Source organism: Amyelois transitella, chromosome 24 (genome assembly GCF_032362555.1).
Source record: "Amyelois transitella isolate CPQ chromosome 24, ilAmyTran1.1, whole genome shotgun sequence".
Lineage (NCBI taxonomy): Eukaryota > Metazoa > Arthropoda > Insecta > Lepidoptera > Pyralidae > Amyelois > Amyelois transitella.
In genome coordinates this window covers 2046972-2069815 of record NC_083527.1, presented here as the reverse complement: position 1 = coordinate 2069815, position 22844 = coordinate 2046972, and the positions used below count along the sequence as shown (strand labels likewise).

The 22844-nt window shown below is 36.5% G+C and overlaps 2 protein-coding genes across 4 annotated transcripts in view; one reads left to right on the top strand and one right to left on the bottom strand.

Moving 5' to 3' along the window:
* Nucleotides 1-373: 373 nt before the first annotated feature.
* Nucleotides 374-12170, bottom strand: LOC106135868 (protein Cep89 homolog). 2 transcript variants are annotated; one of them, XM_013336265.2, is made up of 13 exons: nt 11752-12170; nt 11291-11534; nt 10655-10827; nt 9910-10147; nt 8887-9025; nt 8065-8213; nt 7372-7467; nt 6614-6907; nt 5963-6122; nt 5229-5396; nt 2716-2857; nt 2241-2428; nt 374-1278 (listed from the first exon to the last, which is right to left on the bottom strand). In XM_013336265.2, the coding sequence occupies exons 1-13, from the start codon at nt 11782-11784 to the stop codon at nt 1125-1127; spliced, it is 2178 nt and encodes a 725-aa protein (XP_013191719.1). In that variant the 5' UTR covers nt 11785-12170; the 3' UTR covers nt 374-1124. The 2 variants fall into 2 exon arrangements, with proteins under 2 accessions (XP_013191719.1, XP_013191720.1); XM_013336266.2 differs by having other exon boundaries at nt 10655-10824.
* A 1378-nt stretch (nt 12171-13548) lies between these two features.
* Nucleotides 13549-22844, top strand: part of LOC106135826 (dystonin) — a 261721-nt gene continuing 252425 nt past the window's right edge. The window contains exon 1 of one of the 2 annotated variants that reach the window (XM_060951186.1): nt 13549-14041. In XM_060951186.1, the coding sequence (XP_060807169.1) occupies nt 13939-14041 (103 nt within the window). In that variant the 5' untranslated portion in view covers nt 13549-13938. The remainder of the gene's footprint in view (nt 14042-22844) is intronic. The other variant, XM_060951190.1, reaches the window with a different exon arrangement.

Here is a 22844-nt window from a genome sequence, read left to right as displayed (position 1 = left end):
AAATATGGTTCCGTGTGATTCCCGGCATTGTAGAATAGGACCACTCCCATATCTGTCGTAAAGGCGACTAAGGGAAAGGCTAATAAACTTAGGACCGCTTGCGCGGCGATAGGGTAGCAACCTGTCACTATTTCAATCTCAATTCCATCATTAAGCCATACAGCTGATCGTGGCCTTATAGAATCAATTTTCTTGTAATTTCGCAAATTTACATATAATTATTACGAATGTGGAGAAGGACATAGGGTATCTTTCATCTTGGTAATTACTATAGTTGCCGTGGGTTTAGTGAGAAAACTATATTCTTTTATCGGTGGCGCTAAATTAACGCGGGCGATGCTGCGGGTACAAGCTAGTAAAATAAAACAGGATCAACTGTGAATATTATTTATTTATTAACAATTAATTAACACATAAATATACAAAAGTACCAACCTTCAGTTATTGCTAGAATACTTTAAATTACATTGACTACAATTGTACAGACTAGACTTTGACAATAAAAATCACTACTTGCCACCTATATGCATTTAACTCTCGGCAGTGGTGGATATAGGTTATTTTATTAAAACCAAAAAAAGAGAGTAAATGAACAAATTACATTCAACGTGCTTTGTGGTTCCCGGCACTACAGAGTGGGATTCCATCCCTTTCTAATGGAAATCGTAAAAGGCTACTAAGGGAATAGACGCAGGCTTCCACGTTGGTCTGTTAGCGAAGTAAAAACATAATGTGAGCCAGCTGCTTCTCTTACTATGCAGATTGTAAAGGCCAATCAAGGGAGGGGCTTATAATCTTGTGATTCTTCTTTAGTCGATGGGTTTGCTCATCCATAACCTGTCACTATCTAAATCTCAATTGAATCATTGTGCCATACCTACAGTTCAACATGTCATTTCAGTCTTCGAGACTATTAGTTCTGTCTGCTCCGTTAGAAAAAAACGTGATTGTATGTATCCTAACTTACTGACCTGGCTCAACAAATATTTACTAACATTTTGTGTCAAAACACATGACCACTTCGACTACCATAATCTCTATATTCTTCCTACATTTACTCATGTAATTTTCACCCTTATGACTTCTCACATAAGGATCAAATTCCATGACTACTAAAATGAACCTCAAGATTTTCTTCTCCTACCCTCTTTTTCCTGAAAGTACCCGCCGGGCCCTGGGACCAGTTTGACAGTGGCTTGCTTCCCGGCTTTGTCCGAGGGCGACGAATCTGAGTCCGTCACAATGCCCTGAAGGCGACTGGTGTTGGTCTGACTTAGCCTGTGGACAATAAGACAATAAATATATATATATATATATATATATATATATATATATATATATATATATATATATATATATATATATATATATATATCTACTAGCTGTCCCGGCAAACGTTGTTTTGCCATATAAATAACTAGCTGTGCCCGCGACTTCGTCCGCGCGGAATAGTTATTTTGCGCATCATTGAAGCCCTTAAGGATGAATAATTTCCCCGTTTTTTTCACATATTCCATTATTTGCAGCGTGATGTTATATAGCCTAAAGCCTTCCACAATAAATGGTCTATTCAACGCAAAAAGAACTTTTCAATTCGCACCAGTAGTTCCTGAGATTAGGGCGTTCAAACAAACAAACAAACAAACTCTTCAGCTTTATAATATTAGTATAGATTTTTAAGTAATTTCTACTTAAAAAGAATGTTAAGGGTGCACAACCCTTATCACTAAGGGGTATGAAAAATTGATTTTGGCCGATTCTCAGACCAACTCAATATGCTCATAATTTTTTTTTTGAGAATCGGTCAAGCCGTTTCGACGGAGTACGGGAACGAACATTGTGACACGAGAATTTTATATACATAGTTACAAGATTATAGTTACAGTAATACAAGGAACAATAAACAAGATTGACTATTTAATAGCGTCAGGTTGCGCTTTCTTTTTTGTATAATTATAGCCAGCTCAATATTTTAATTTACTTTTTTAAACGCATATATGATATGAATATACATACATACATACATAAAATCACGCCTCTTTCCCGGAGGGGTAGGCAGAGACTACCTCTTTCCACTTGCCACGATCTCTGCATATTTCCTTCGCTTCATCCACATTCATAACTCTCTTCATGCAAGCTCGGCGGTTTCGGGTACTTTTGATATGAATATCATTCTAATATATGTATATGTCGAGGTCTGCCAAAATTGTGGTCAAACTTTATATGCTATGTTAACTCACCTGACTTCTTCCACATCGGCCACCTTGTCTATAAGATTCCGTATGATGCCCTCTTTGTGCTCCAGAGCCAGGGAAGCCCGCTCCAGCTCCCGCCGGTGCTGGGCATGCGCGTGCGCAGCGCGGCGCTCCTGCTGCACGATGCGACGCTCTAGTTCTTCTAGTGATGTGTAGGCGCGGGCTTTTACTACCTTAAATAAAAAACAGACTTGATTATATGTATTTATGTTACTTATTGAAGATAATATGTCCGGCTGAAAATCTGTAAGTTTTAAGTAGATAAATAAAAAAGGCCTACAAGAAGAATCCCAAGCTTACAAGCCCATCCCCTAGTCGCCATTTACGACAAAAAAATTTAAGCGTTGCCTATCAGTCTTTCCAAGTCTGCTTGATCGCCTTTTACGACATCCATGGGAAATAGATCGAGTGGTCCTATTCTAAAGTCCTGGAAACCACACGTCACAAAGATTTCACTCACCTTAATTTCTTTTTTAATATTTTCCAAAGCGTCCAACGCCTGTTTCAGCGCCGGGGAACCCCCGGGGCGGCGCGCGCGCACGGCGCGGGCGGTCGCGGCTCGCACGCGCTGCCGGAATATCACCGCGGCTTTGCGGTATAACCTGAAATTTATACACTACTAGAGGCCGCCCGCGACTTCGTCCGCATGGAAACTCCAGAATAAAAAGTGGCCTATATGTTATTCTGGGTCTTCAGCTAACTACATAGGTACCAAATTTCATCGTGATTGGTTCAGTAGTTTTTGCGTGTAAGAGTAACAAACATCCATACTGACATACAAACTTTCGCATTTATAATATTAGTAGGATATAAGGTCTTTTGGGACACCAGAGTCTTGTAGCGACATTACTGACGTCACACGCCAACTGTCAATCATAGCGAAGAAATTGACGCGCTCAGCCAATAGCAGCGAAGAGTCTAATTCGCGATTACAAAGATTTCACGGATTGGATAATAAATACAACCTTCGACACAACTTCGTCGGAGCCGCGGTTCTCCAAACAATCTCTGTCGTTAGTCAAGCTTTCGTGTCAATAAATTTCCGAGAACAAAACATTAGGCAATTTCTTTCTGGAAATACTAATGTTGTTACTTGTGCCGTGCGGTTCCCGGCACCAATACAAAAAAAAAGTAGGACCACTCAATCTCTTTCCCATTGATGTCGTAAAAGGAATAGGCTTACAAACTTGGGATTCTTTTTTAGGCGATGGGCTAGCAACCTGTCACTATTTGAATCTCAATTCTATCATTAAGCCAAATAGCTGAACGTGGCCATTCAGTCTTTTCAAGACTGTTGGCTCTGTCTACCCCGCAAGGGATATAGACGTGGCCATATGTAAGTATGTATGTATGTAAATGCAACAAGTCAATCAGAAATACGGAAATTCTATTTCACGCCAACAAACATGTGGCAAATAATTAACTAACTGCAGTAATACATATACATACCTACATAAATATATACTGACTCTAATTAAAATTCCAAAATTTTATTGATTACTATGGGACACTTCATATCTATCCATCACTTTATAATAGGGGGAAGTCCCGTAACGCCGGACGGCACCTAGCGCCGGACACTCGTACTATTCAAGCGAGTACAAATCAGTTCGATTCAAAATACAAGTGAAAGGGGTGCTGGGGCATACAGGTACAAGATCACGCGCCGCGCCTCGCCAGTGACGCACACGGCCGCCGCAGGAGTAACCATTTGCTGTTTTAGGCTCGAAATCACGGCGTCACCTAAATATCAATGTAAGTAATTCTAGTATATTTATTCATTTACATTTGAGTGGTATTCAAAGATAAAATCAGTACTCGATTGTTAACCGTAAAATGGTAGAATATTATTACATCTTTAAAACAATTTTAGTAGGTACCATCTAATGAACGAAAATGAGTGTCCCTTAGCACCGGACACTAAGTCGTCCCTTAGTGCCGGACAGTAAACATATTGATATTTCTTGTAAGAAATTACGTATTTTATTCTAATTATTTAATTTTGTTTTAGAGTATAGAAGAAAGAAGATAGTTAAAATGGAAGAGGAGAAAAAGAAAGGATCCTGGGATCCACAGAGCTTACAAACTGCTATTGATAAGGTTATGTCAAAAGAACAAGTGTAAGACAAGCTGCAATGCGATACAATATTCCTAAAAGCACTATACATTAAATAAAGGCCCTAAATCGAGAAGAAGTAACAATGAAACCAAAGTTAGGTAGATTCACTAACACCTTCTCAGCAGAGTATGAAGAAGTCTTGGTGGACCACATTAAAGATTTATCGAATAGATGCATGCCGCTCATGAAAAAGAAGTTTCTTAAATTAGCATACGACTTAGCTAAAGTCATGAAGATTCCTCATCGATTTAATAAAGAAAAAGGCAGTGCTGATAAATTAAAAAATAAAAGTCGCAATAAAAAATTACGACTTCATGAAAAGGCATTCTGACATTTCGTTGAGAACACCGGAATCGACAAGCATGATGCGCCCCGTAGGATTTAACAAGCCACGAGTGGATCTCTTCTACGACAACCTTGAAAAGCTGATGAAACAGTACAACATTCACACCCTCAAGAATTTATAACTGTAATGAAACTGGTGCCAGTTGCGTGCACAAATATTCGTCCGGTACTAGGTGCCACTTTTTAAAATTATGTTTCTTGTTACCAAAGTTTGTTTGATAGTATTAATTATTTTATAGCAGAGGTTGCATTTTTGTTAAATTAATTTGATTTCTAACTTTGTTATCTAATATAAGTCATAATTTTATAAACATTCCTTAAATATTTTATGTTTTATTTTGAAATAACCTTAGGTGTCCGCCACTGGGGGACTTCCCCCTAATTGTCATATTTTTCGGCCTCACAACATTGGTTGACATCAAATTAATTACTTAAAACCAAGTTTACTGCCGCTTCCAAAATCGTCAGTGCAGAAGAAGCGGTAACAAACTGCACTGCACTCAACTCACTTGACGTTCTTCAAAGCCGCCTTCAACTCTTGCTTCACGCCTTCGTGCTCTTCACACAGCTTGTTGTGCTTCTCCGCGAGCACTTTGAGCTGCTGCTGAGCATTCGCCAGCTGTTCCGTCTTCCTCTCCGTCTCCATGCTGTATTGATGTTTCAATTCTTCTAGCAATCTGTAAAGGGATCGTATAATAAAAAAAACATAATAAAAAACAAAAAAGAATAAATACTTTTTTGTAACATTTACAATCTGTGAAGTACAATAGGCGGACTTAATGCTTAAAGCATTATGTGACAGTCTACTATTGGGTTAAGCAGAGAACCTTTGCTTGGGTGATAATAAATAATGTATAATAAACATACTTTACTATTCCATAAACCTAGTATACATGCATTCATCATACATACATATCATACAAACATACATACATGCAGTCACGTCTATAACCCTTGCGGGGTTGACAGAGCCAACAGTCTTGAAAAGACTGAAAGACCGCGTTCAGCTGTATGACTTTATGATGGAATTGAAATTCAAATAGTGACAGGTTGCTAGCCCTCAGTCGCTTTTTACGACACCTATTGGAAAAATATGGAGTGCTCCTATTAGAACTAATTAAATTTACGTGTCAAACGAATAAACGAGAGGGAGGGGATATAACGGCGTCTATAACATTACAAACAACGCCGCCATCTTAGTTTATAAAGTGTCGCCATTTTGTGTTCAACTTATAACCCTCACCGTTTGCAATGGTCCAGCCGTCTCTCGTGCAGGTCGGCGGGCACGGTGCGGAAGCGGAAGGCGTCCAGCGCCGCCATCTTGCCCTCGCTCGCCTCCAACGCGTTCCTCACTGTGAAATACTCGCGGTGTACCGTTTCGTAGTCCCGCATCATTGCTGCCACTGAATATTAAAAAAGAAACTATTATTGAATTTTGGTTTCCGTAACTTTAGAAAGGACCACTCCATCTTTCCCATAGGTGACGTAAAAGGTGAGTAATGGATAGGGTTATAAACTTGTAATTCCTCTTGTCATTACATTTTACTATAAGTATTTTTTAAACTTGGTTTGTACAAATTCCAATAATAAGTTTTAATTTTTTTTTTTAAATTAGGTTTAATATTTAGTTTTAGTTTTATAATTAGTTTGTAATGGTATCAAAGTAAATAAATTACTTTATCACAGTCCAGTAGGTTCTTTATATGGTCTAGATGCCCTAAGAGAGGATTTCCCGAAATTCCCGCGGGAACGGGAATTACGGTGATTTTTTTACGCGAGCATTCTTCACTTTATGGCTATGTTATCTCATATACTAATTTGATGTTTCCTGTCATGTGAAGTGTAAAATAATAATCTAAATTAATTAATTAATTTAATTACATAGAACACTTACTCTTATCTTCATAAAGTTCATAAACCTCCTTCAACTTAGCCTCCGCCCTTTCAGCCCTCTCCAACAACGTAGCTCTCTCAATATCAGCTGTCTCTTTCTCCACCACCGCTTTCTTATAGCTCTGTCTCGCTTGCAACAAATCCTCTTCTAAACTTGCCACTTTTTCCGATAGACTTTTGTTTTCTTCGATGATTTGTTTTGACTTTTTATTGATATTTTCGAACTGTTTTTCGTAGTCGAGTATAAGACTGTCTTTTTCTTGTAAGTTTTCTTGGTACGCGTCGAATAGCGGGGCTGCGGAAATATAAATTCATTTTTATTGATCCATAATTGGATAACAAGCGGCTGAACGTGGACTGTCAGTCTTATCGGGACTGCTGGACATCAAATACACGTGCCGGGAACCACACGGCACAAATAAGTAATTAATCGTGACATTTGTATTTTTAAAAACCGAAACCACCGAGCTTGCATGAAGAGAGTTATGAATGTGAATGAAGCGAAGGAAGTGTGCAGGGATCGTGGCAAGTGGAAAGAGGTAGTCTCTGCCTACCTCTCCGGGAAAGAGGCGTGATTTTATGTATGTATGTATGTATTTGTATTTTTGTTTCTTCTTGTAGCTATAAATTAATTATAAATGCATAATGACAGAAATATGTATTGAGATAACTTTAATTAAATAAACGAATAAGCTATCTATAGTTTGATATAAAAAAGAAAATACTCGGAAATTTCATATTATTAGATGTAAATATTACCTAACGCTTGAGCGCTGAGCAGCCCAGAAAGGTCCACAAGTCGACCGTGGGTGTGTTCATCAGTTTTGTTCGTCTCATTATCGGTGGTCGCCGTTTCTGTAAACAAATTATATCATAATTTTTGTGATGAAGGCGAGTGTAAGGTACAGTTCACACTGAGACGAAACACAACGCATCAACAATAAAATTTAACACTTGTACCTGGGTGACCGAGCGATTTTGCCTCGAAGTGAGTTTGAAACTTGTATAACGAAATATTGACTATACTATATTTTATTTTAAAATATATTATAATTTTTGTGATGAAAACGAGTGTAAGGTACAGTTCACACCGAGACGAAACACAACGCAGCAACAATAAAATTTAACACTTGTACCTGGGTGACCGAGCGATTTGCCTCGAAGTGAGTTTGAAACTTGTATAACGAAATATTGACTAAACTATATTTTATTTAAAAATAAAATTTAGAATATTTTTTTTATTTTACCTATATTAAAGTTAACAAATTAAAACTAGATTAATACCCAAGACCCAATATATAGAAAATATACAAATATTTTCCACTCAATAGTATAGGATAAATATTATAAATAAAATTTGGTGCTTTTAAAAGTTCGACGAGGCCGGCTCTGTCTCACTTCTACAGTCAGCTCTTTTAACAAACAAACAAACAAAATTAAGTTTCAATTCACCTTGAGTCCGATATCCCAAACTGGCCGTGATGAGTGAATCCAAAGCGTCGCTTCTCTCTGTTGGTTTGTATATGTGGTCCGCTTTATCGCCTAAAGTCTGCGCGGAAGTCCGGACTTTCTCTTGGTATCGAGATAGTTGGACATTTAATCTGAAATTTAGATCACGCTATATTTCATCCCCTCTGGCTCAGCTGTAGTATGCTTGCCTCGACACATAAGGCCCCAGGTTCAAATCCCGGACAGGCCATAATCAAAATTACTCTTTTCTGATTGGTCTTCCGTAGATGTTTATTCACTACATGATATTTGTACATTGAAAAGACTGAAAGGCCAAATTCAGCTGTCAGGTTTAATGTTAGAATTTAGATTCAAATTCAAAGGTTGCTAGCCCATCGTCTAAGAAGAATTCCAAGTTTATAAGCCTATCCCTAAGTCGCCTTTCACGACACCCATGGGTAAGTTCTTTTATTAATGTAGCAAAATAAATAAATACATATATAAGGGCCAAATTGCACACATTGAGTTAACCTCGAAGTAAGTACGACACTTGTGTTACGAGATATTAACTCAACGATACTATCACTACATAGTATAAAACAAAGTCGCTATTTTAGTCTGTTTGTCTGTATGCTTAAATCTTTAAAATTACGCAACGAATTTTGATGCGGTTTTTTGTAACAGGTAGAGTGATTCAAGAGGAAGGTTTTTATGTACCTATAATTTTTTCCGAATTTTGCACCCGTGCGAAGCCGGGACGGGTCGCTAGTATTTTATATAATAAATACTTATATACATAGATGAACATACAAGGCCTATAATTACCTGTAAAGAACATCTTTAAGAGCTTGCATGTCCTTCTGAAGCCTTGCATTCTGTTCCCTCGCCTGGTTCAGTATGATTTGACGGCTGCTGCAACTCATACACACTTCCACTAGAGGAACGGCTGTTGGTTCAGGACGATCTGATGAGGTAACATTAAGATTTGTATGAGAAGTTAAGGATTTTTATCACAACGCGGTACTTTAGATTGCTTCTTTACTAATATTATAAAGCTGAAGAGTTGTTTTACTAATATTATAAAGCTGAAGAGTTGTTTTACTAATATTATAAAGCTGAAGAGTTGTTTGTTTGAACGCGCTAATCTCAGCAACTACTGGTTCGAATTGAAAAATTCTTTTAACGTTGAATAGAGCTATTCATCGAGGAAGGCTTTAGGCTATATAACATCACGATGCAACTTTTAGGAGCGAAGAAATAATGGAAAACGTGACAAAAACGGGGAATTCATCCTTGAGGGCTTCAATGATGCCCAAAATAACTATTCCACGCGGACGAAGTTGCAGGCACAGCTAGTACATACATAAAATCACGTCGTTTACCCGGAGGCAGAGACTACATCTTTCCACTTGCCACGATCTCTGCATACTTCCGTCGCTTCATCCACAAACATACATACATTCACGTTTATACATACATATCACGCCTATATTCCTTCCGGGGAAGACAAAGCCAACAGTTCCGAAAATACTGAAAGGCCGCGTGCTACATACACACATACATACATATAGTCACGTCTATTTCTCTTGCGGGATAGACAGAGCCAACTGTCTTGAAAAGACTGAAAGGCCACGTTCAGCTATGAACTATTCAGTATGGCTTTATGATTCGAACAGTGACAGGTTGCAAGCCCATCGCCTACAACAGGAATCCCAAGTTTATAAGCCTATCCCTTAGTCGCTTTTTACGACATAATGGAAAATATATGGAGTGGTCTTATTCTTAAGAGCTGGGAACCACACGGCGCTATCATCTTATTCTAAAAAATATATAATCAACAAAACATACCTCTATTCGGCAATTCATATTGCTTCACCCTCTCCTCCAACTCCGTGCATCTCTCTTCTAACGCCCTATTGCTGTCTCTTTCCTCCCTAACAGCTCTCTTACACTCTTCCACGTATTTAACAAGAGTGGTATACTGAGATTTCAATTGATCATTCTCTTCGGCAAACAAACGGTTGTATTCAAGAACAGTTTTCAACTTTTCCTTCAGTTTTGCTATTTGGGAGTCCTTCTCTGATATCTGTAGAAGTTAAGAATGTTTATTTATTTATAGTTTCATGAGACTTACAGAAACAAACTATTATTATTTATTATTTTAAACTTTATTGCACAAAAAACAAAAAATGTACAAAAGGCGGACTTAATGCCGTTTGGCATTCTCTACCAGTCAACCAGTTGACCAAACAGAAAAAACTTTAAGTTGGTGGTGCGTGTAAACTATGTCTTTATTGTAAACATTATAGCTTAAATTTACAAAAACTGACCCAGACCTTAGGGTCAGTTGGCATTGCGGCGCAAATGGGAACACGCAACGATAAAAGATCCTCACCTTACAACCAAGTAAATGTCTACATACATACATATAATTACAGTTATATCCCTTGCGGGGTAGACTGAGTCGACAGGCCATGTTCAGATATGGCTTTTCTATCTTCAAGTCTACTTTTCATATAATTTGCCAACCAATAACTTATACAATCCAGATACATATACAACCCCCACTTTTCAAAAGGAGGTTAATACTGACCTGTATTACGTTATCCTCACAACGATCCATAAGAGTAGTAATGAGACTCTCATACTTCTTTGTCAACTTTCTCTTCTGTTCCCGGAGCAGCGACTTGTCTTTGGATTTGGGCGATGACGTCACCGCTATCCCTTGGACGTTCCTCTTCCTTGGCGGTTTTGCTGGTTTCTCTACTGAAAGATAAAGTATTTGTATGTTTTTCATTAAATTTTTTTATTACCACTCTTTCTGCACTGATGGCAGTTAACTTAATTAGAAATGTTAAAAACTCGCATCGTCGCCCCTGGATTAATATGAATTATGTTTATAACTTGATAAAAATTAACAGTAAAGCAGCCTAACCTAACATAACACATAGAAAAATAAACAATAATCAAATAACATTTGATAATTTTTGTAAAAAGAGAACTGCCTCCAGTCAATATCCTCCTTTTTTGAAGTCATTTAAATTCTTAAACATTCTCCTGAATTTTTAAATGCTTTCTTGAAAACCGCATCAAAATTGGTTCAGAGAAATGTGAGATAATCGCAAGAAACATGCATACATACATAGTAATACATACAACCAAACATACATACAGAACAAACTGAGAACCACCTTTACTATTTGAAGGCTGTTAAAGAATCACTTATTACCTATAACATCTCTTGGGTCTTCATACATAGGGTTCTCATTCAAAGACACCTTCTCGCCATCCTGGCTCAAAATCCTTGACTCCGTCCTCTTCATGACCGCACTCAGTATGTCCCGTTTCATGCTGGCACGTCTTTCCAGGGAGTTGATGTCGAACTGTTTATTGATTGCAGTGAAGTTTCCGGAGAAAGTCAACTTTGGAGTGCTCAGCCTTGTGTCTTTAGACACTTTGCCATAATTTGGATTCTAGAAATTTTATAGATAGATAGCTATAAGAGCTTTATTTATTTAATACACCATTATGTTAATGAGGTACTAAAACTGTGGTACTTAATAAATTAATAAAGGTACATGTGTAATTATGATTAAATTGGAGAGTGTTGAAGGTCAGGTCAAGAGAACCCTAAACCAACAAGCCTGCATTAAATATATATTTATTAGTGCCATAATAAAGATTTTATACCTTCAGAATATAAGTGTTGTACTCTTCATCCATCGTCAACTTTCAGGGTTTAACCAAACTGCAGTGCTATACATCTTCACAATTTATAACAAGGTTTCCTTCACAAATTCACTGAAGACAATATTCTTTGCAGGAAGGATATCAAAACTACTTTGCGTGACCATTTACTAGGTCAAACAACAAAGGGATGACATAAAGTAGGTCAATTATGTAAACAAATGTAGTTCAACATATATTTTCATTAAATTATCAGGTCTATGTGAACTTGATATTGACAAAACAAAGCAAAGAATCCCAATGTGTTATAAAGTCTGTTTAAAATTAATTAATGCAGATACGGTGTGAAAACACTGTGGTTCTTATTCGTTCTAGGCATGATCAACGTTTTCATCAGTCAGCCTTATAAAAAATTCGGTTTTAAGTCAATATTATAATCAATATGTAAACGAAAGATAAGAGCGAGCCGCCACGCCAAGTTGTAAACAATTTGACTTGACAGTTGACAGATTCGTTGCCATAGCAACTGGGATACCATATATAAAACGCAAAATTTTCACGAAAATTGTTTGCATTGGCAGGGTGTAGTATTTTTTTTAAAGAAAATGGTTCTCACCCACTTATCACCACATTTTCAATCCTGCTATAATATGGTTGTGCTTGAGCACCTTTATATTTTTGGATTTTTGAGAAATTGTTTCTTCGTGCACCTCTGTTTGACTCTGCCTGCCCCTACGGGATAAAGGCGTGATTTTATGTATGTATGTTCTCTCTAGACTGTAAACTAAACCCAGCTAGGATTGCCCGCTCTGCCAGGACCGCCATAACATTTGGGTGAACAAACATACTTTATTTCTTTTCTCGCAAGTTTTTTAGACGTTTCGGGCTAACTGGGCCATCTTAGTTTTAAACTTTGCTCGACGGGATAAACTTTTTTCATTCGCGTTTATTACAACCTAATTTCTTCGTAAATAGAAAATACAGTTCAGACTGTGTGAAACTGAGGTTGGCTACACAGAATTAAAAGTCTAGCAAAAGTTAGTCTTAGGACAGGCCGGACACCGTTTTTAGCCGGACAGTCAATCAAAAAGTCTGACTGTTTGAGTTGTGCGTAGATAAGAGTATGATGAGTGCGGTGATTCGGTCGTCAGTCAATTAATCATTTAGTTTTCTGTTATGAATAGGTACTTTTATTATATATATATAATGATGATAATTATCCTTTTCAGACTGCAGATATATGATTAGATAGCAGATGCAGAAGGACCAAAGACATCGTTGTCGAGAATACATAAGCAATCATAAGTCCTGTTTAAGACTGATAATACTTATTTTGTTTTAATTCTCTATCATTGCTTAACAAGATGTGCAATCTTTATACGTAAAGAAGATTTACTACTCGTCTAAATGAGTTAGATTGTGTCAAGTGAGATCAAATTGAAATACGCGCTTTTGATCTTTCTATAGGATACATTTTTATTTCTGACCTTTTATTATCACTTGTTATCAGATAATTATACCCAGTACAACAGCAATCTAGATGATTATTAATTAATAAGTCATTGCAAAAGTAGATGGCGTTAGTAGGCGACAAGTAAATATATATCTAGTTTTTATGAACAGCATTATGCGAACAAATTACACTGTAGTCCTCATACTCTGTACTTCGATTATGCTTAGTGTTTCCAAATTTCGTCGGGTTATCATCAGTGCACGAGCATCAGAGCATGCGCCGGAACAGCTGAGCGCAAGTTAAGCGATAATGGCGGCATGTTGCGGCCCAATCGCGAACTACACAGTCGCATCATGTCTGCCCGCCGGCTCGGTGTATGACGCTCGATATATATAAAATAACCTAAAACGTATTGTTTTCGGTCCGTCCTACTATTTCCCGGTTCCTTTACAATTAATTCTACTTTTAACGAAGTATCGTCCAGTTTATATCGATTTGTGAGTGTTATAACAGTGATAAACAACTGTGACCGATTGAACAACGCATTTGCTGCTGTGTTCTTCCTAGTTTATCGATTTTCATTTTACAATGAATGTTACGTTTTGTTTACTTTTCTATGTGTAACGATATCTCAGATTGTGTTTATAATGTGCAATATTTGTTAGTGTTGTGCTGTGAGCTTGATTCAAGTATGTGCGAAGGTACGCGTGAAACTTCGCGTTTTGGATGACACAAAAATGGAATTCGAGAACGATTTCAGCTTGAAAGAATGGGCAAAGCACAAACCTTTGTCCATTCTGCAACTGGATCCAGCAGACCGTGCTGTTTTGAGGATAGCAGGTAAAGATAAATAAGTTAATCTTTAGTGTAACTACTCGTTTAGGTCTTATCAGACACCCGCAACCCGCCGGTGTTAATTTTCAGAAATACCTACCTAGTAGAAACTCCCTAGCTTTTATTTTAATCGGGTTATCGGTTATACGATAGCGAAAACAGTTAAAATTGTAATATTTGCCCGGTATAGATAAAAATGATATACCTACCTATTGTTAGCCATTATACACGCACAGATTTCAGCATTTATTATTACCTATTTCTTTTTTCACGTGACGGCCTTGCGTAGTTAGATTTTCACTTTCATCTGTTGTGTTCTAATTATGAAAATTGAAACACGGTTCAATTCAGGTAATTTTTTTATCAGCTGGTAGGTACGCAAGGTGGAGTTGATTGCCGGCCGGCCGGTAGCGTGTATGTTCCCCTCTTTATACACGGAAGTTTCCCATGGGCTGATGGCAGTGGCAGTACTTTGCGTCGTCGTTTTTATTTTATTATTACTTGAAGTTTGATTTTCAATCACAATCGTCTTGGGAGCCTTGAGTTAATTCTACCAAGTCTACCCGCTTCCAGCATATTAGTAGGTCATTTACCTGCCAAACTGCCAAGGAATTTTTGCCTAGTTAGATACCTTCTTAATAAATGTTTCCTCTTACACTTTATATTAAAAAGTATTAAAAAGCGAAACTGCGTTAATTTGTGCGCCGCGAAAAACGGCAATTGCAATACAAACATACAAAGCAGCTGTCACACACACTATGCATGTATTCTCTTTGCTACCGGACCATTAAGGAAGTTTGCGCTAGTTACGTGAACGTCTTTATTCCCTTAGTTGCGTTTTACGACGTGAACTCCCTTCTTTCTAAGTAGAAAACAAAGCTAACGGATTAAGCTAAGCATGTACGTGCATCCGGCATGTAGGCATCGTGATTCATAACATAATGAAAGATAATATGGTGCAATCAATAAATTTAATATCAAAAAACAAAATAAATCAGCTGTTGTTTCTTGAGTGTGAAAACGCCCTAAGAAATAGTACATAGTATATAATATATAATAATATATGTATATATAGCTAACCTTTCCATTCGTCTAAGCATCATTATACAAAAAACACAGAATATATAAAAAAAATATAGCTTGATTGCTATATAACTGTGACGTTATATGTGTATACATTTTTCCCGAAGTTATCTTTCCACCCTGAAGTTACAGAGCTTAAACTTTATCCTATACACGTTTATTCAGAAAAATTTAAAAAGCGGTCCCTGCTGTAGCTAACTGGTTAAGGCTCGTATTAGGTGGGTTAGATCTAGATTTGCCTTCCAGTTTATTACCTACCACGGATATACTTTTTTAAAACCTACTCAAACATCCACAACTATCGTCTCATTTATCAGTACCTTAATCTTTTATATCGACCTTAATTACAGTTTATCAGAATAAAGAAAACAAGCGCGTTAATCAGAGATTCTCACGAGGCCTCAAAATAGATTCAGTAGCGAAGGTCAATCGTCTAATTTGTATAATTTTATATTCAGATTAGGTCAAAAAAGTTTTTACTGCCAATAATATTGGCAGTTAATAATTGAAATTTGAATAGTTCGAAAAAAGTGAACGACAAATTAATGTTCTTAGGTAATTTAAATGTTTAATAATAGAAGTAAGTAGGTAGAGACAAGTTGAAAAATCCTTTTTTTTGGAACTTTACTTTTAAATACTTGCGTAGGTTCTTTAAAATCATTTTGCCGCTCTTTTTGTCGTAATGAATTTATTTTTTAAGGCTATTGTTCTATTGGAGACAAAAACTGCACACTAAACAAAAAGTGTCCCCTTGTTTATTTTTTATTTTTCAATGATAGTTGGAAGCTTTCACCTTTCATTATGTAAAGTAGATTCTTAGTAGATAGTAAATTTTTGTCCGTACTTCAAATTCATCTTCTTTTTAAGTTTCTATATACATGTAATGTAATGATAATGAGACCTAACGAATTCTTGAAACTATCAATAGTCTGGGCTTTCCTGATATAGACAAGGAGAGCTTGTACAGTGAAAGATTATAAGAAGATGATACAAGTAGTTAGTCTTAAGTACAAAACTTAGATGCGTGACAAGCGTCACTTTATCTTTGGGCCCACGAGGCGCCTCAGAAGTTAATTATCTTAACTTGTTAACTAATAAAAATCTCACTTTACCACCCCGAACCTAATGGGTGAACCGATTACGTTGAATAAGATTTAATGACTTGTATTATCTACAGACACAGTTAACGATTCAACGCAACAAGAACTAGCTGTGGCCCGCGACATAGACTACCTTAAATCTTTTATAAATTATATTATGTCTGAGCTATATTACTGAAAGTTAATGAAAATCACTTCAGTTGATTTTACGTGTAATAGTGACAAATACACACACACATCCATACAAACTTTCGTATTTATTATATTTGTAGAAGAAAGGTAAAGAATTATTATTTTCATAAAAATAAATAAAATGAAATAAAAGTTTTATTTGTTTAACTCTTTTACAGTATCACATTATGATTTTCACACGAAAAGCAATGGCGTTTGCTTCCATGCTGGTCTGGTAGAGAAGAATAAACATAGTGTGTGCCAACTGCTTCCCTCCCGTACAGGCTATAAAAACCAATCAAGGAAACTAATAAACTTCTTTTAGGGGACGGGCTAGCAACCTTAAGCTCAACGTAGCTTTTTAGTCTATCCCGCAAGGGATATAGATGTGATTATATATATGTATACATATACATGTATACATATATGCGGAGGTCCGATGGGAGTCGCTTCGTGTAAATACCTGACTCACACAATCCCGGAGCTATGATAGAAGGCATACTCCGGTCTCCCCTCCAGAGAGGTGAGGATGCAACCGGGACTAAAGCCAGGACTGAGTAGAAGATTTGCTAACACTTTTCTTTGTTTAAGTAAGTGTTAAAACACCTAATAATAATAATATTCACATGAGTTCTCATTATCACCCAACGCAGCGACGGGTAAAATTGAAAGACGTAAAATGTCGCGATAAAACAATGAGTTTTAAATGGACTTTTGTTGTAGTGTAGCGCACCTTATACGGCGCCACCTGACTGGATAGATAGTAAGGGGACCAGTCAAGCGTGTTAACACGCAGACTAACAATACATTTAAGTATATTATACTCGTATCTACCTACATACTTGTACGTAAATAGATGCCACACTATTGTCAATTTAGAAATATTAAAGTTTTCTCTCTCTTTCCCTCTCAGCTTCTTCTTCCCTTGACTTAAATCCCGGTTACATCCTCACTTCTTTAGAGAGGAGCCCGGGGTGCGTTTTTTTCTGTCTGTGTCTGCGTTCTGGTAAAGGTCACATACATATAATGAGGCCTCTTTTCTGGAGGGTGTAGGCAGAGACAGACTACAGCTTTTAAATTGCCACGATCCCTGCATATTTTTTTCGCATCATTCACATTCATAACTCTCTTTAAGCGTCAAGTTTGTCCGTTTCGGGTACTCTTGACCTGATCTTTTACCATAACGTCTCTGATTTGATCAAGATACGTTCTCAAGGTCTTCAAGTAATATTTATTTGGATATCAATACTTTATGCTGTTTGTTTATGGCCGGCATCCTACTTATACTTAGTAGTAGACTAGCTTATAGTGTCCAACATAAAGCGGTAGCTTTTAAAAATAGTGTGTAGTTACATATCATACTAAATTATAACACGACCATTTATCAGCGCCTTCATTCTTCTAGTTTTACGACCGAGAAGTAAAGAGGATGTGCGTAATTCTATCGGTCGTTGACCTTTATTACTCTTTTAAGTGGAAGCCACATATGATAATTGTTTTATTTTTGGAAATACCTTTTATGTTTGTACTAGCTGATGCCACGTTCGTGGGGTTGAACGTTTTTTTTAAAGGTGTAATTTAAATAATTTTGTAAATGGTGCCAGTAAGATCCTTTAATCTGTTTGATATATTTCAGATCCCGTTCCTGTCCTATCCACGATCCTCTCCACTCCTGCTCCTTGAAGGAAAAAGAAAAAAACAAGAGATTAAACCTTTTTAAAGAAAACTCTTATAATTTACTTATGTTTTTATTATATACTAGAGTTCGCTTGCTTTTAACGAAAACCTGTGAATTTCGGTTCCCACAGGAATTTTGGGAAATCCTGTATTCATGCATCTGTAGATCACATACACTTGCCAAAATTTCAAATCTCTGGGCCCAGCGGTTTGGGTGTAACGCACATGTTAAAATGTTAGTCAATCAGTCAGTCAGTGTCCTCTACTCTTTCATGTCCTTAACTAGAGAGCGCTCACGGCTCCGCCCGCGTAAATTGAAAAATCCCGTTATCTTCCGTTCCCGCGGGAATTTTTAAAAAACCCTTTCTCTTAGCGAACGTCACCTAGTTACAATTAACCTTTCAAATATCATCTTTTTTAGCTCAGTATTTTATTCTTATAATATTTCGATAGCTATGGTATTATATTATAGTAATTTAAGTAAAAGTAAAACTTCGCGCATGAGTAACCTGCGTTTTCTTAAGTCAACGGCCCGAGTTGAGCAAATATGCTAACTACCATTGTTCGTGATTTACACATGTTGTTAACAAAGAAAATAATGCGCCCGCGCACAGGTTACAGCCTCCGAAGTTCTTTTTGTTTATTAAGAAGGCCTTAAGTGGATATATTTTTGCACGTGTGAATTTTTCTCGTTATTAATTAAATTCCTTCTCGCTACTATCATATTTCTATTGATCTATAGCTTATGACCGTAGTAATTGAAGTTTGATTATAGAATTGAGATTCAAAAGTGACAGGTTGCTAGCCCATCGGCTAAAAGAAGAATTCCAAGATTATAAGCCCATTCCTAAGTCGCCTTTTACGAAAAAAAAAGCTAAGCGTGGCCTATAGACGTAACTACATGTATGTAATCTCTCTAAATCAGTAGCTCTGTCCAACCTGTAACGTATAAAAAGGTGAAGTGCGTGTATTCTTAAAGTAGATTGCCATTCAGGAGTAGTACCTAAACAAAATATTTTTTGTGGAAAATCTTACGGAAGCGAAGCCCGGCAAAAGCCTTATGTATCCCTTGCGGGGTAGACAGAGCCAAAAGTCTTGAAAAGACTGAAAGGCCACGTTCAGCTGTTTGATAGAATTGAGATTCAAATAGTGACAAGTTTCTAGCCCATCGCCTATAAGAAGAATCCCAAGTTTATAAGCCTATCCCTTAGTCGCATTTAACGACAAATTGTATATGTTAAAAACTGAAAACTGTAGGTAAAGATGAGTTTGAAAAAAAAACTTGTTTTATAAAAACACTAACAAGTTGGTACATACATAGGTATGTCCGTTATAACAAAAAAGCAGCAAGAGCTGATATTATATTTTATAGTTCAGTAATAATAGAAAATTCAAAGAATTCAGATTCAGATAGTAACAGGTTGCTAACCTTGCCTTAAAGTACTGTATCTTAATTTTCGTTAAACTAACAATTGGAGTCTTGTTGTCCCTTCCAAGTCGGGGACAAAGCTACCCAGCGGAAAATTTAACATGGCAGGAACTACGGAGATGAAAGCGTGGGCTTCATCATGAATAACAAAACCTTTTTTCTCTTTTAATTAATGACAAAGCACGGCATTTCCTTTAAGTAAAATACACTGAAGACTGAGTCAGACTTAAGGTAGGGGGTTCAAGGTCAGGCGACCGGTATCTGCTGTGCAAACAACGTTAATGTACTCTTCGGAGTGCGTGCTGTAAAATGTTACAAAGGAAAGATTCAGGTAGGTACAATATTATTAAATTTTGATAATAATGTACGTAGTTATTTTTTTCCTTTGTAATGAGACGGTAATGAAATTGTGTAAATGATCTCTTACTTCGGTAAATTCTTGAATACATATTATAATTACGTCTTTACCTCTTACATGTAGAATCAACAGTTTCGAAAAGACTGAAAGGCCACGTTAATTGAGATTCGGTTTGTGACAGGTAAATGGTCCATCACTTAAAAGAAGAATCCCAAACAAGGATCCCAAGTCAAAACATACCATCATTATGAAAAATCTGCAATTATTTTTAAATGTATTATTCAAAAAATGGTAAATTGCACTTTCATTACAAAACTGAATCATGAAATACTCACCGATTTTATCTGGGTCTATTGGCGCAGAAATTTGCGTTCATAGAATTAGACGCAGTGAGGAGACTATAAGTTACGCCAGGTCAGGTCCTCCACCTTTCTTTAATTCTGTTTTCAACTAAAATTATGTAATTCTTTATTCAAATTCTAGTTAAAGCAAAGACATAAAGCCTTACAGCCTTATCCTATATTAGTAGGCAACTTTTATTCAGCGACCTTGTTCGCTGCATCACGATTTCATTGTTACACAAATGCCTCTGAAACCACGCCAAGTTTCAGCTGAATTGTCAACGCGTCATTCCAACCGCAACAGGGAAGTACAAAGGAATCCTGAATAATTGCTTTGTGCTGGTATGGTTAGTAATTTAGATCATTCAAAGTCCATAGTCAAAGGCATACTCCGGGGTTCTCTTCAGAGTGGTGAGAATGCAACTGGGACTTAAAGCCAGGAGGTAAGTAACTTAAGACTAGCTGTGCCCGCGACCTCGTCCGCGTGGAATAGTTATTTTGGGCATCACTGAAGCCCTCAAGGATCCATAATTTTACCTGTTTTTTCACATTTTCCATTATTTCTTCGCTCCTTATAGTTGCAACGTGATGTTTTATAGCCTCAAGCCTTCTTCGATAAATGGTATATTCAACACAAATTTTTTTTTAAATTCGAACCAGTATTTCCTGAAATTAGCGCGTTCAAACAAACAAACTCTTCAACTTTTTTAATATTAGTATAGATTCGTTGTTTGGTGATTTAAGGCGGGGTTTTAACAGAAGAAAGTCTTTAAAATTCATCACATGGAATTGAATTGGTCGTACGCGCCGCAGTGTGCCGACTTTTGAAGTATTTCTTGTATCAACACTTAGTCAGTCTCGCTTTTAAAATGCGCTGTTTCTGACTTGTTTTTGGTGTGCTCGGGCCTATTGTGTTCCTAATCGATTCTCTACATACGATACATTATCAGTTATAATGATGTAAATAGATTATAATTTGAACTTAGTATCCCAAAAAGTACAATGGTTAGGTACGTTACCTACGCGACAACAATATGTCAATAGGCAAACAAAGTCGTGGACAAAACTAGTTATTAGATTTTCTTTTTTCTTATTACAAATAATTATGCGAAGCGAAAATTATTTGATAGTTAATTAGATAATAGGATAAACAGACCAAAAATCACGCTTCTTTCCTGGAACGATAGACAGAGACTGCATCTTTTGACTTGCAATGATTCCTGCATAGTACTTCTTCTGTTTCATCCATTTCATTAGTCTGTTCATGCCAGCTTGTTTGAATATATTAGGAAGAACGGTTAGAAATATCTAACAAACTTTCTTTGTCGTACCAATCTAAAGATGGCAATCATCAAGGCCCTGTGAAACACCACTGCCCTCTTTAATAAGCGGCGTCCACTCACAGAGCACTGAACGCGATCTTTCCGGCTCTGTGGTTGGTCTAGACCGGCGCCTGTTGACCTAGGTTTATATGAGAAGCGCTGAGAATGTTCCAAATTGTGGTGTAGAAATCTGGAAATTAAACTTTTGATGAGGTTTGTTGGTAAGTAATAAAACTAACGAATAAAATTAAAATTTTCATCAGACCTTGAAAAGCAGCATAAAACAAAAAAAAACAGCGGTATTAGAAATTCGATAATAATAATTTTATAAGGCATTTTTAAGTCACATCTGAAGTTTTAAAAAAAATTTCCAGGTTTGATTAGCATGTTCGGCACAGATAATATGAAGATATAACCTATCTCAAATAATTAAAATAATAGCAAATAATTAAAAGCAAAAAGGTGAATAAGTATCCTTACAGATCTTTATTTCCATTACGTCGTTTAAAAAAAAAATGTGTTCTAATTTCGAATGACAGTACATGTGTTCAGATTTCATACAAAGAAGTAACAAAACACGCTTACTATACTTCATTATTCTACATAATTACGGCCGACATAGAAAACGTATTACGTACAACGACTGGGCCATGAAACGATAACTGGAACACTTTCTTTTCGTGTGAAGAAAAAATGTAAACTAGTAAATTGCTAGCTGTCGGTACTACAATGTTTGTTAGTAACGATGCGTTTAATGAGGGTACGGTTTTTATATCATTTTAACCAGAAGAAGGAAGAAATACCTACTTAGTTGTAACATTGTTTTTGTCCATTCATACATATAATCACGTCTATATAGCTTTTTTTTTTTTTTTTTTTATTTATTTAAGTACACCAACAGGTTACATGACAAACGTTTACAATAAACATTACATTTAGTGTGCTAGTATGCAACCCACTTATAGGTGACACAGCATTTACAAAATTAAGCTTAAAGTCCTAATTTGTAGGTACAAATATCATGCAATTATATTATTAACAAATTAAAAACAATATCTATGCAAGGATTTAAATTTAAAGGAACATAATTTTATACTTCATTTTCAATTAAACATTAATAAAATATATACAATGGCAAATAATTAATATTCAGTATTAGGCATTAATTACAACAAGTGAGTAAAATATCAATATTCATAGCTTGCGGGATAGAAAGTGCCAACAGTCTTGAAAAGGCCACATTCAGCTGTATGGTATTATGATAACACTGTAGAATATTTTCTTTACATCCACCAGAAACCATTTTACATCTCAGTTACCCGCAGAAT

Excerpts from the sequence above, each read along its gene's own strand:
- LOC106135868 (XM_013336265.2), bottom strand. The coding sequence starts at position 11,784 with ATGGATGAAGAGTACAACACTTATATTCTGAAG. Across the intron at positions 7,468-8,064 it reads TTTGGGATATCGGACTCAAG|AAACGGCGACCACCGATAAT; the intron begins GTGAATTGAAAC and ends ATTTGTTTACAG. Across the intron at positions 2,858-5,228 it reads GCGGCTTTGAAGAACGTCAA|GTTATACCGCAAAGCCGCGG; the intron begins GTGAGTTGAGTG and ends TATAAATTTCAG.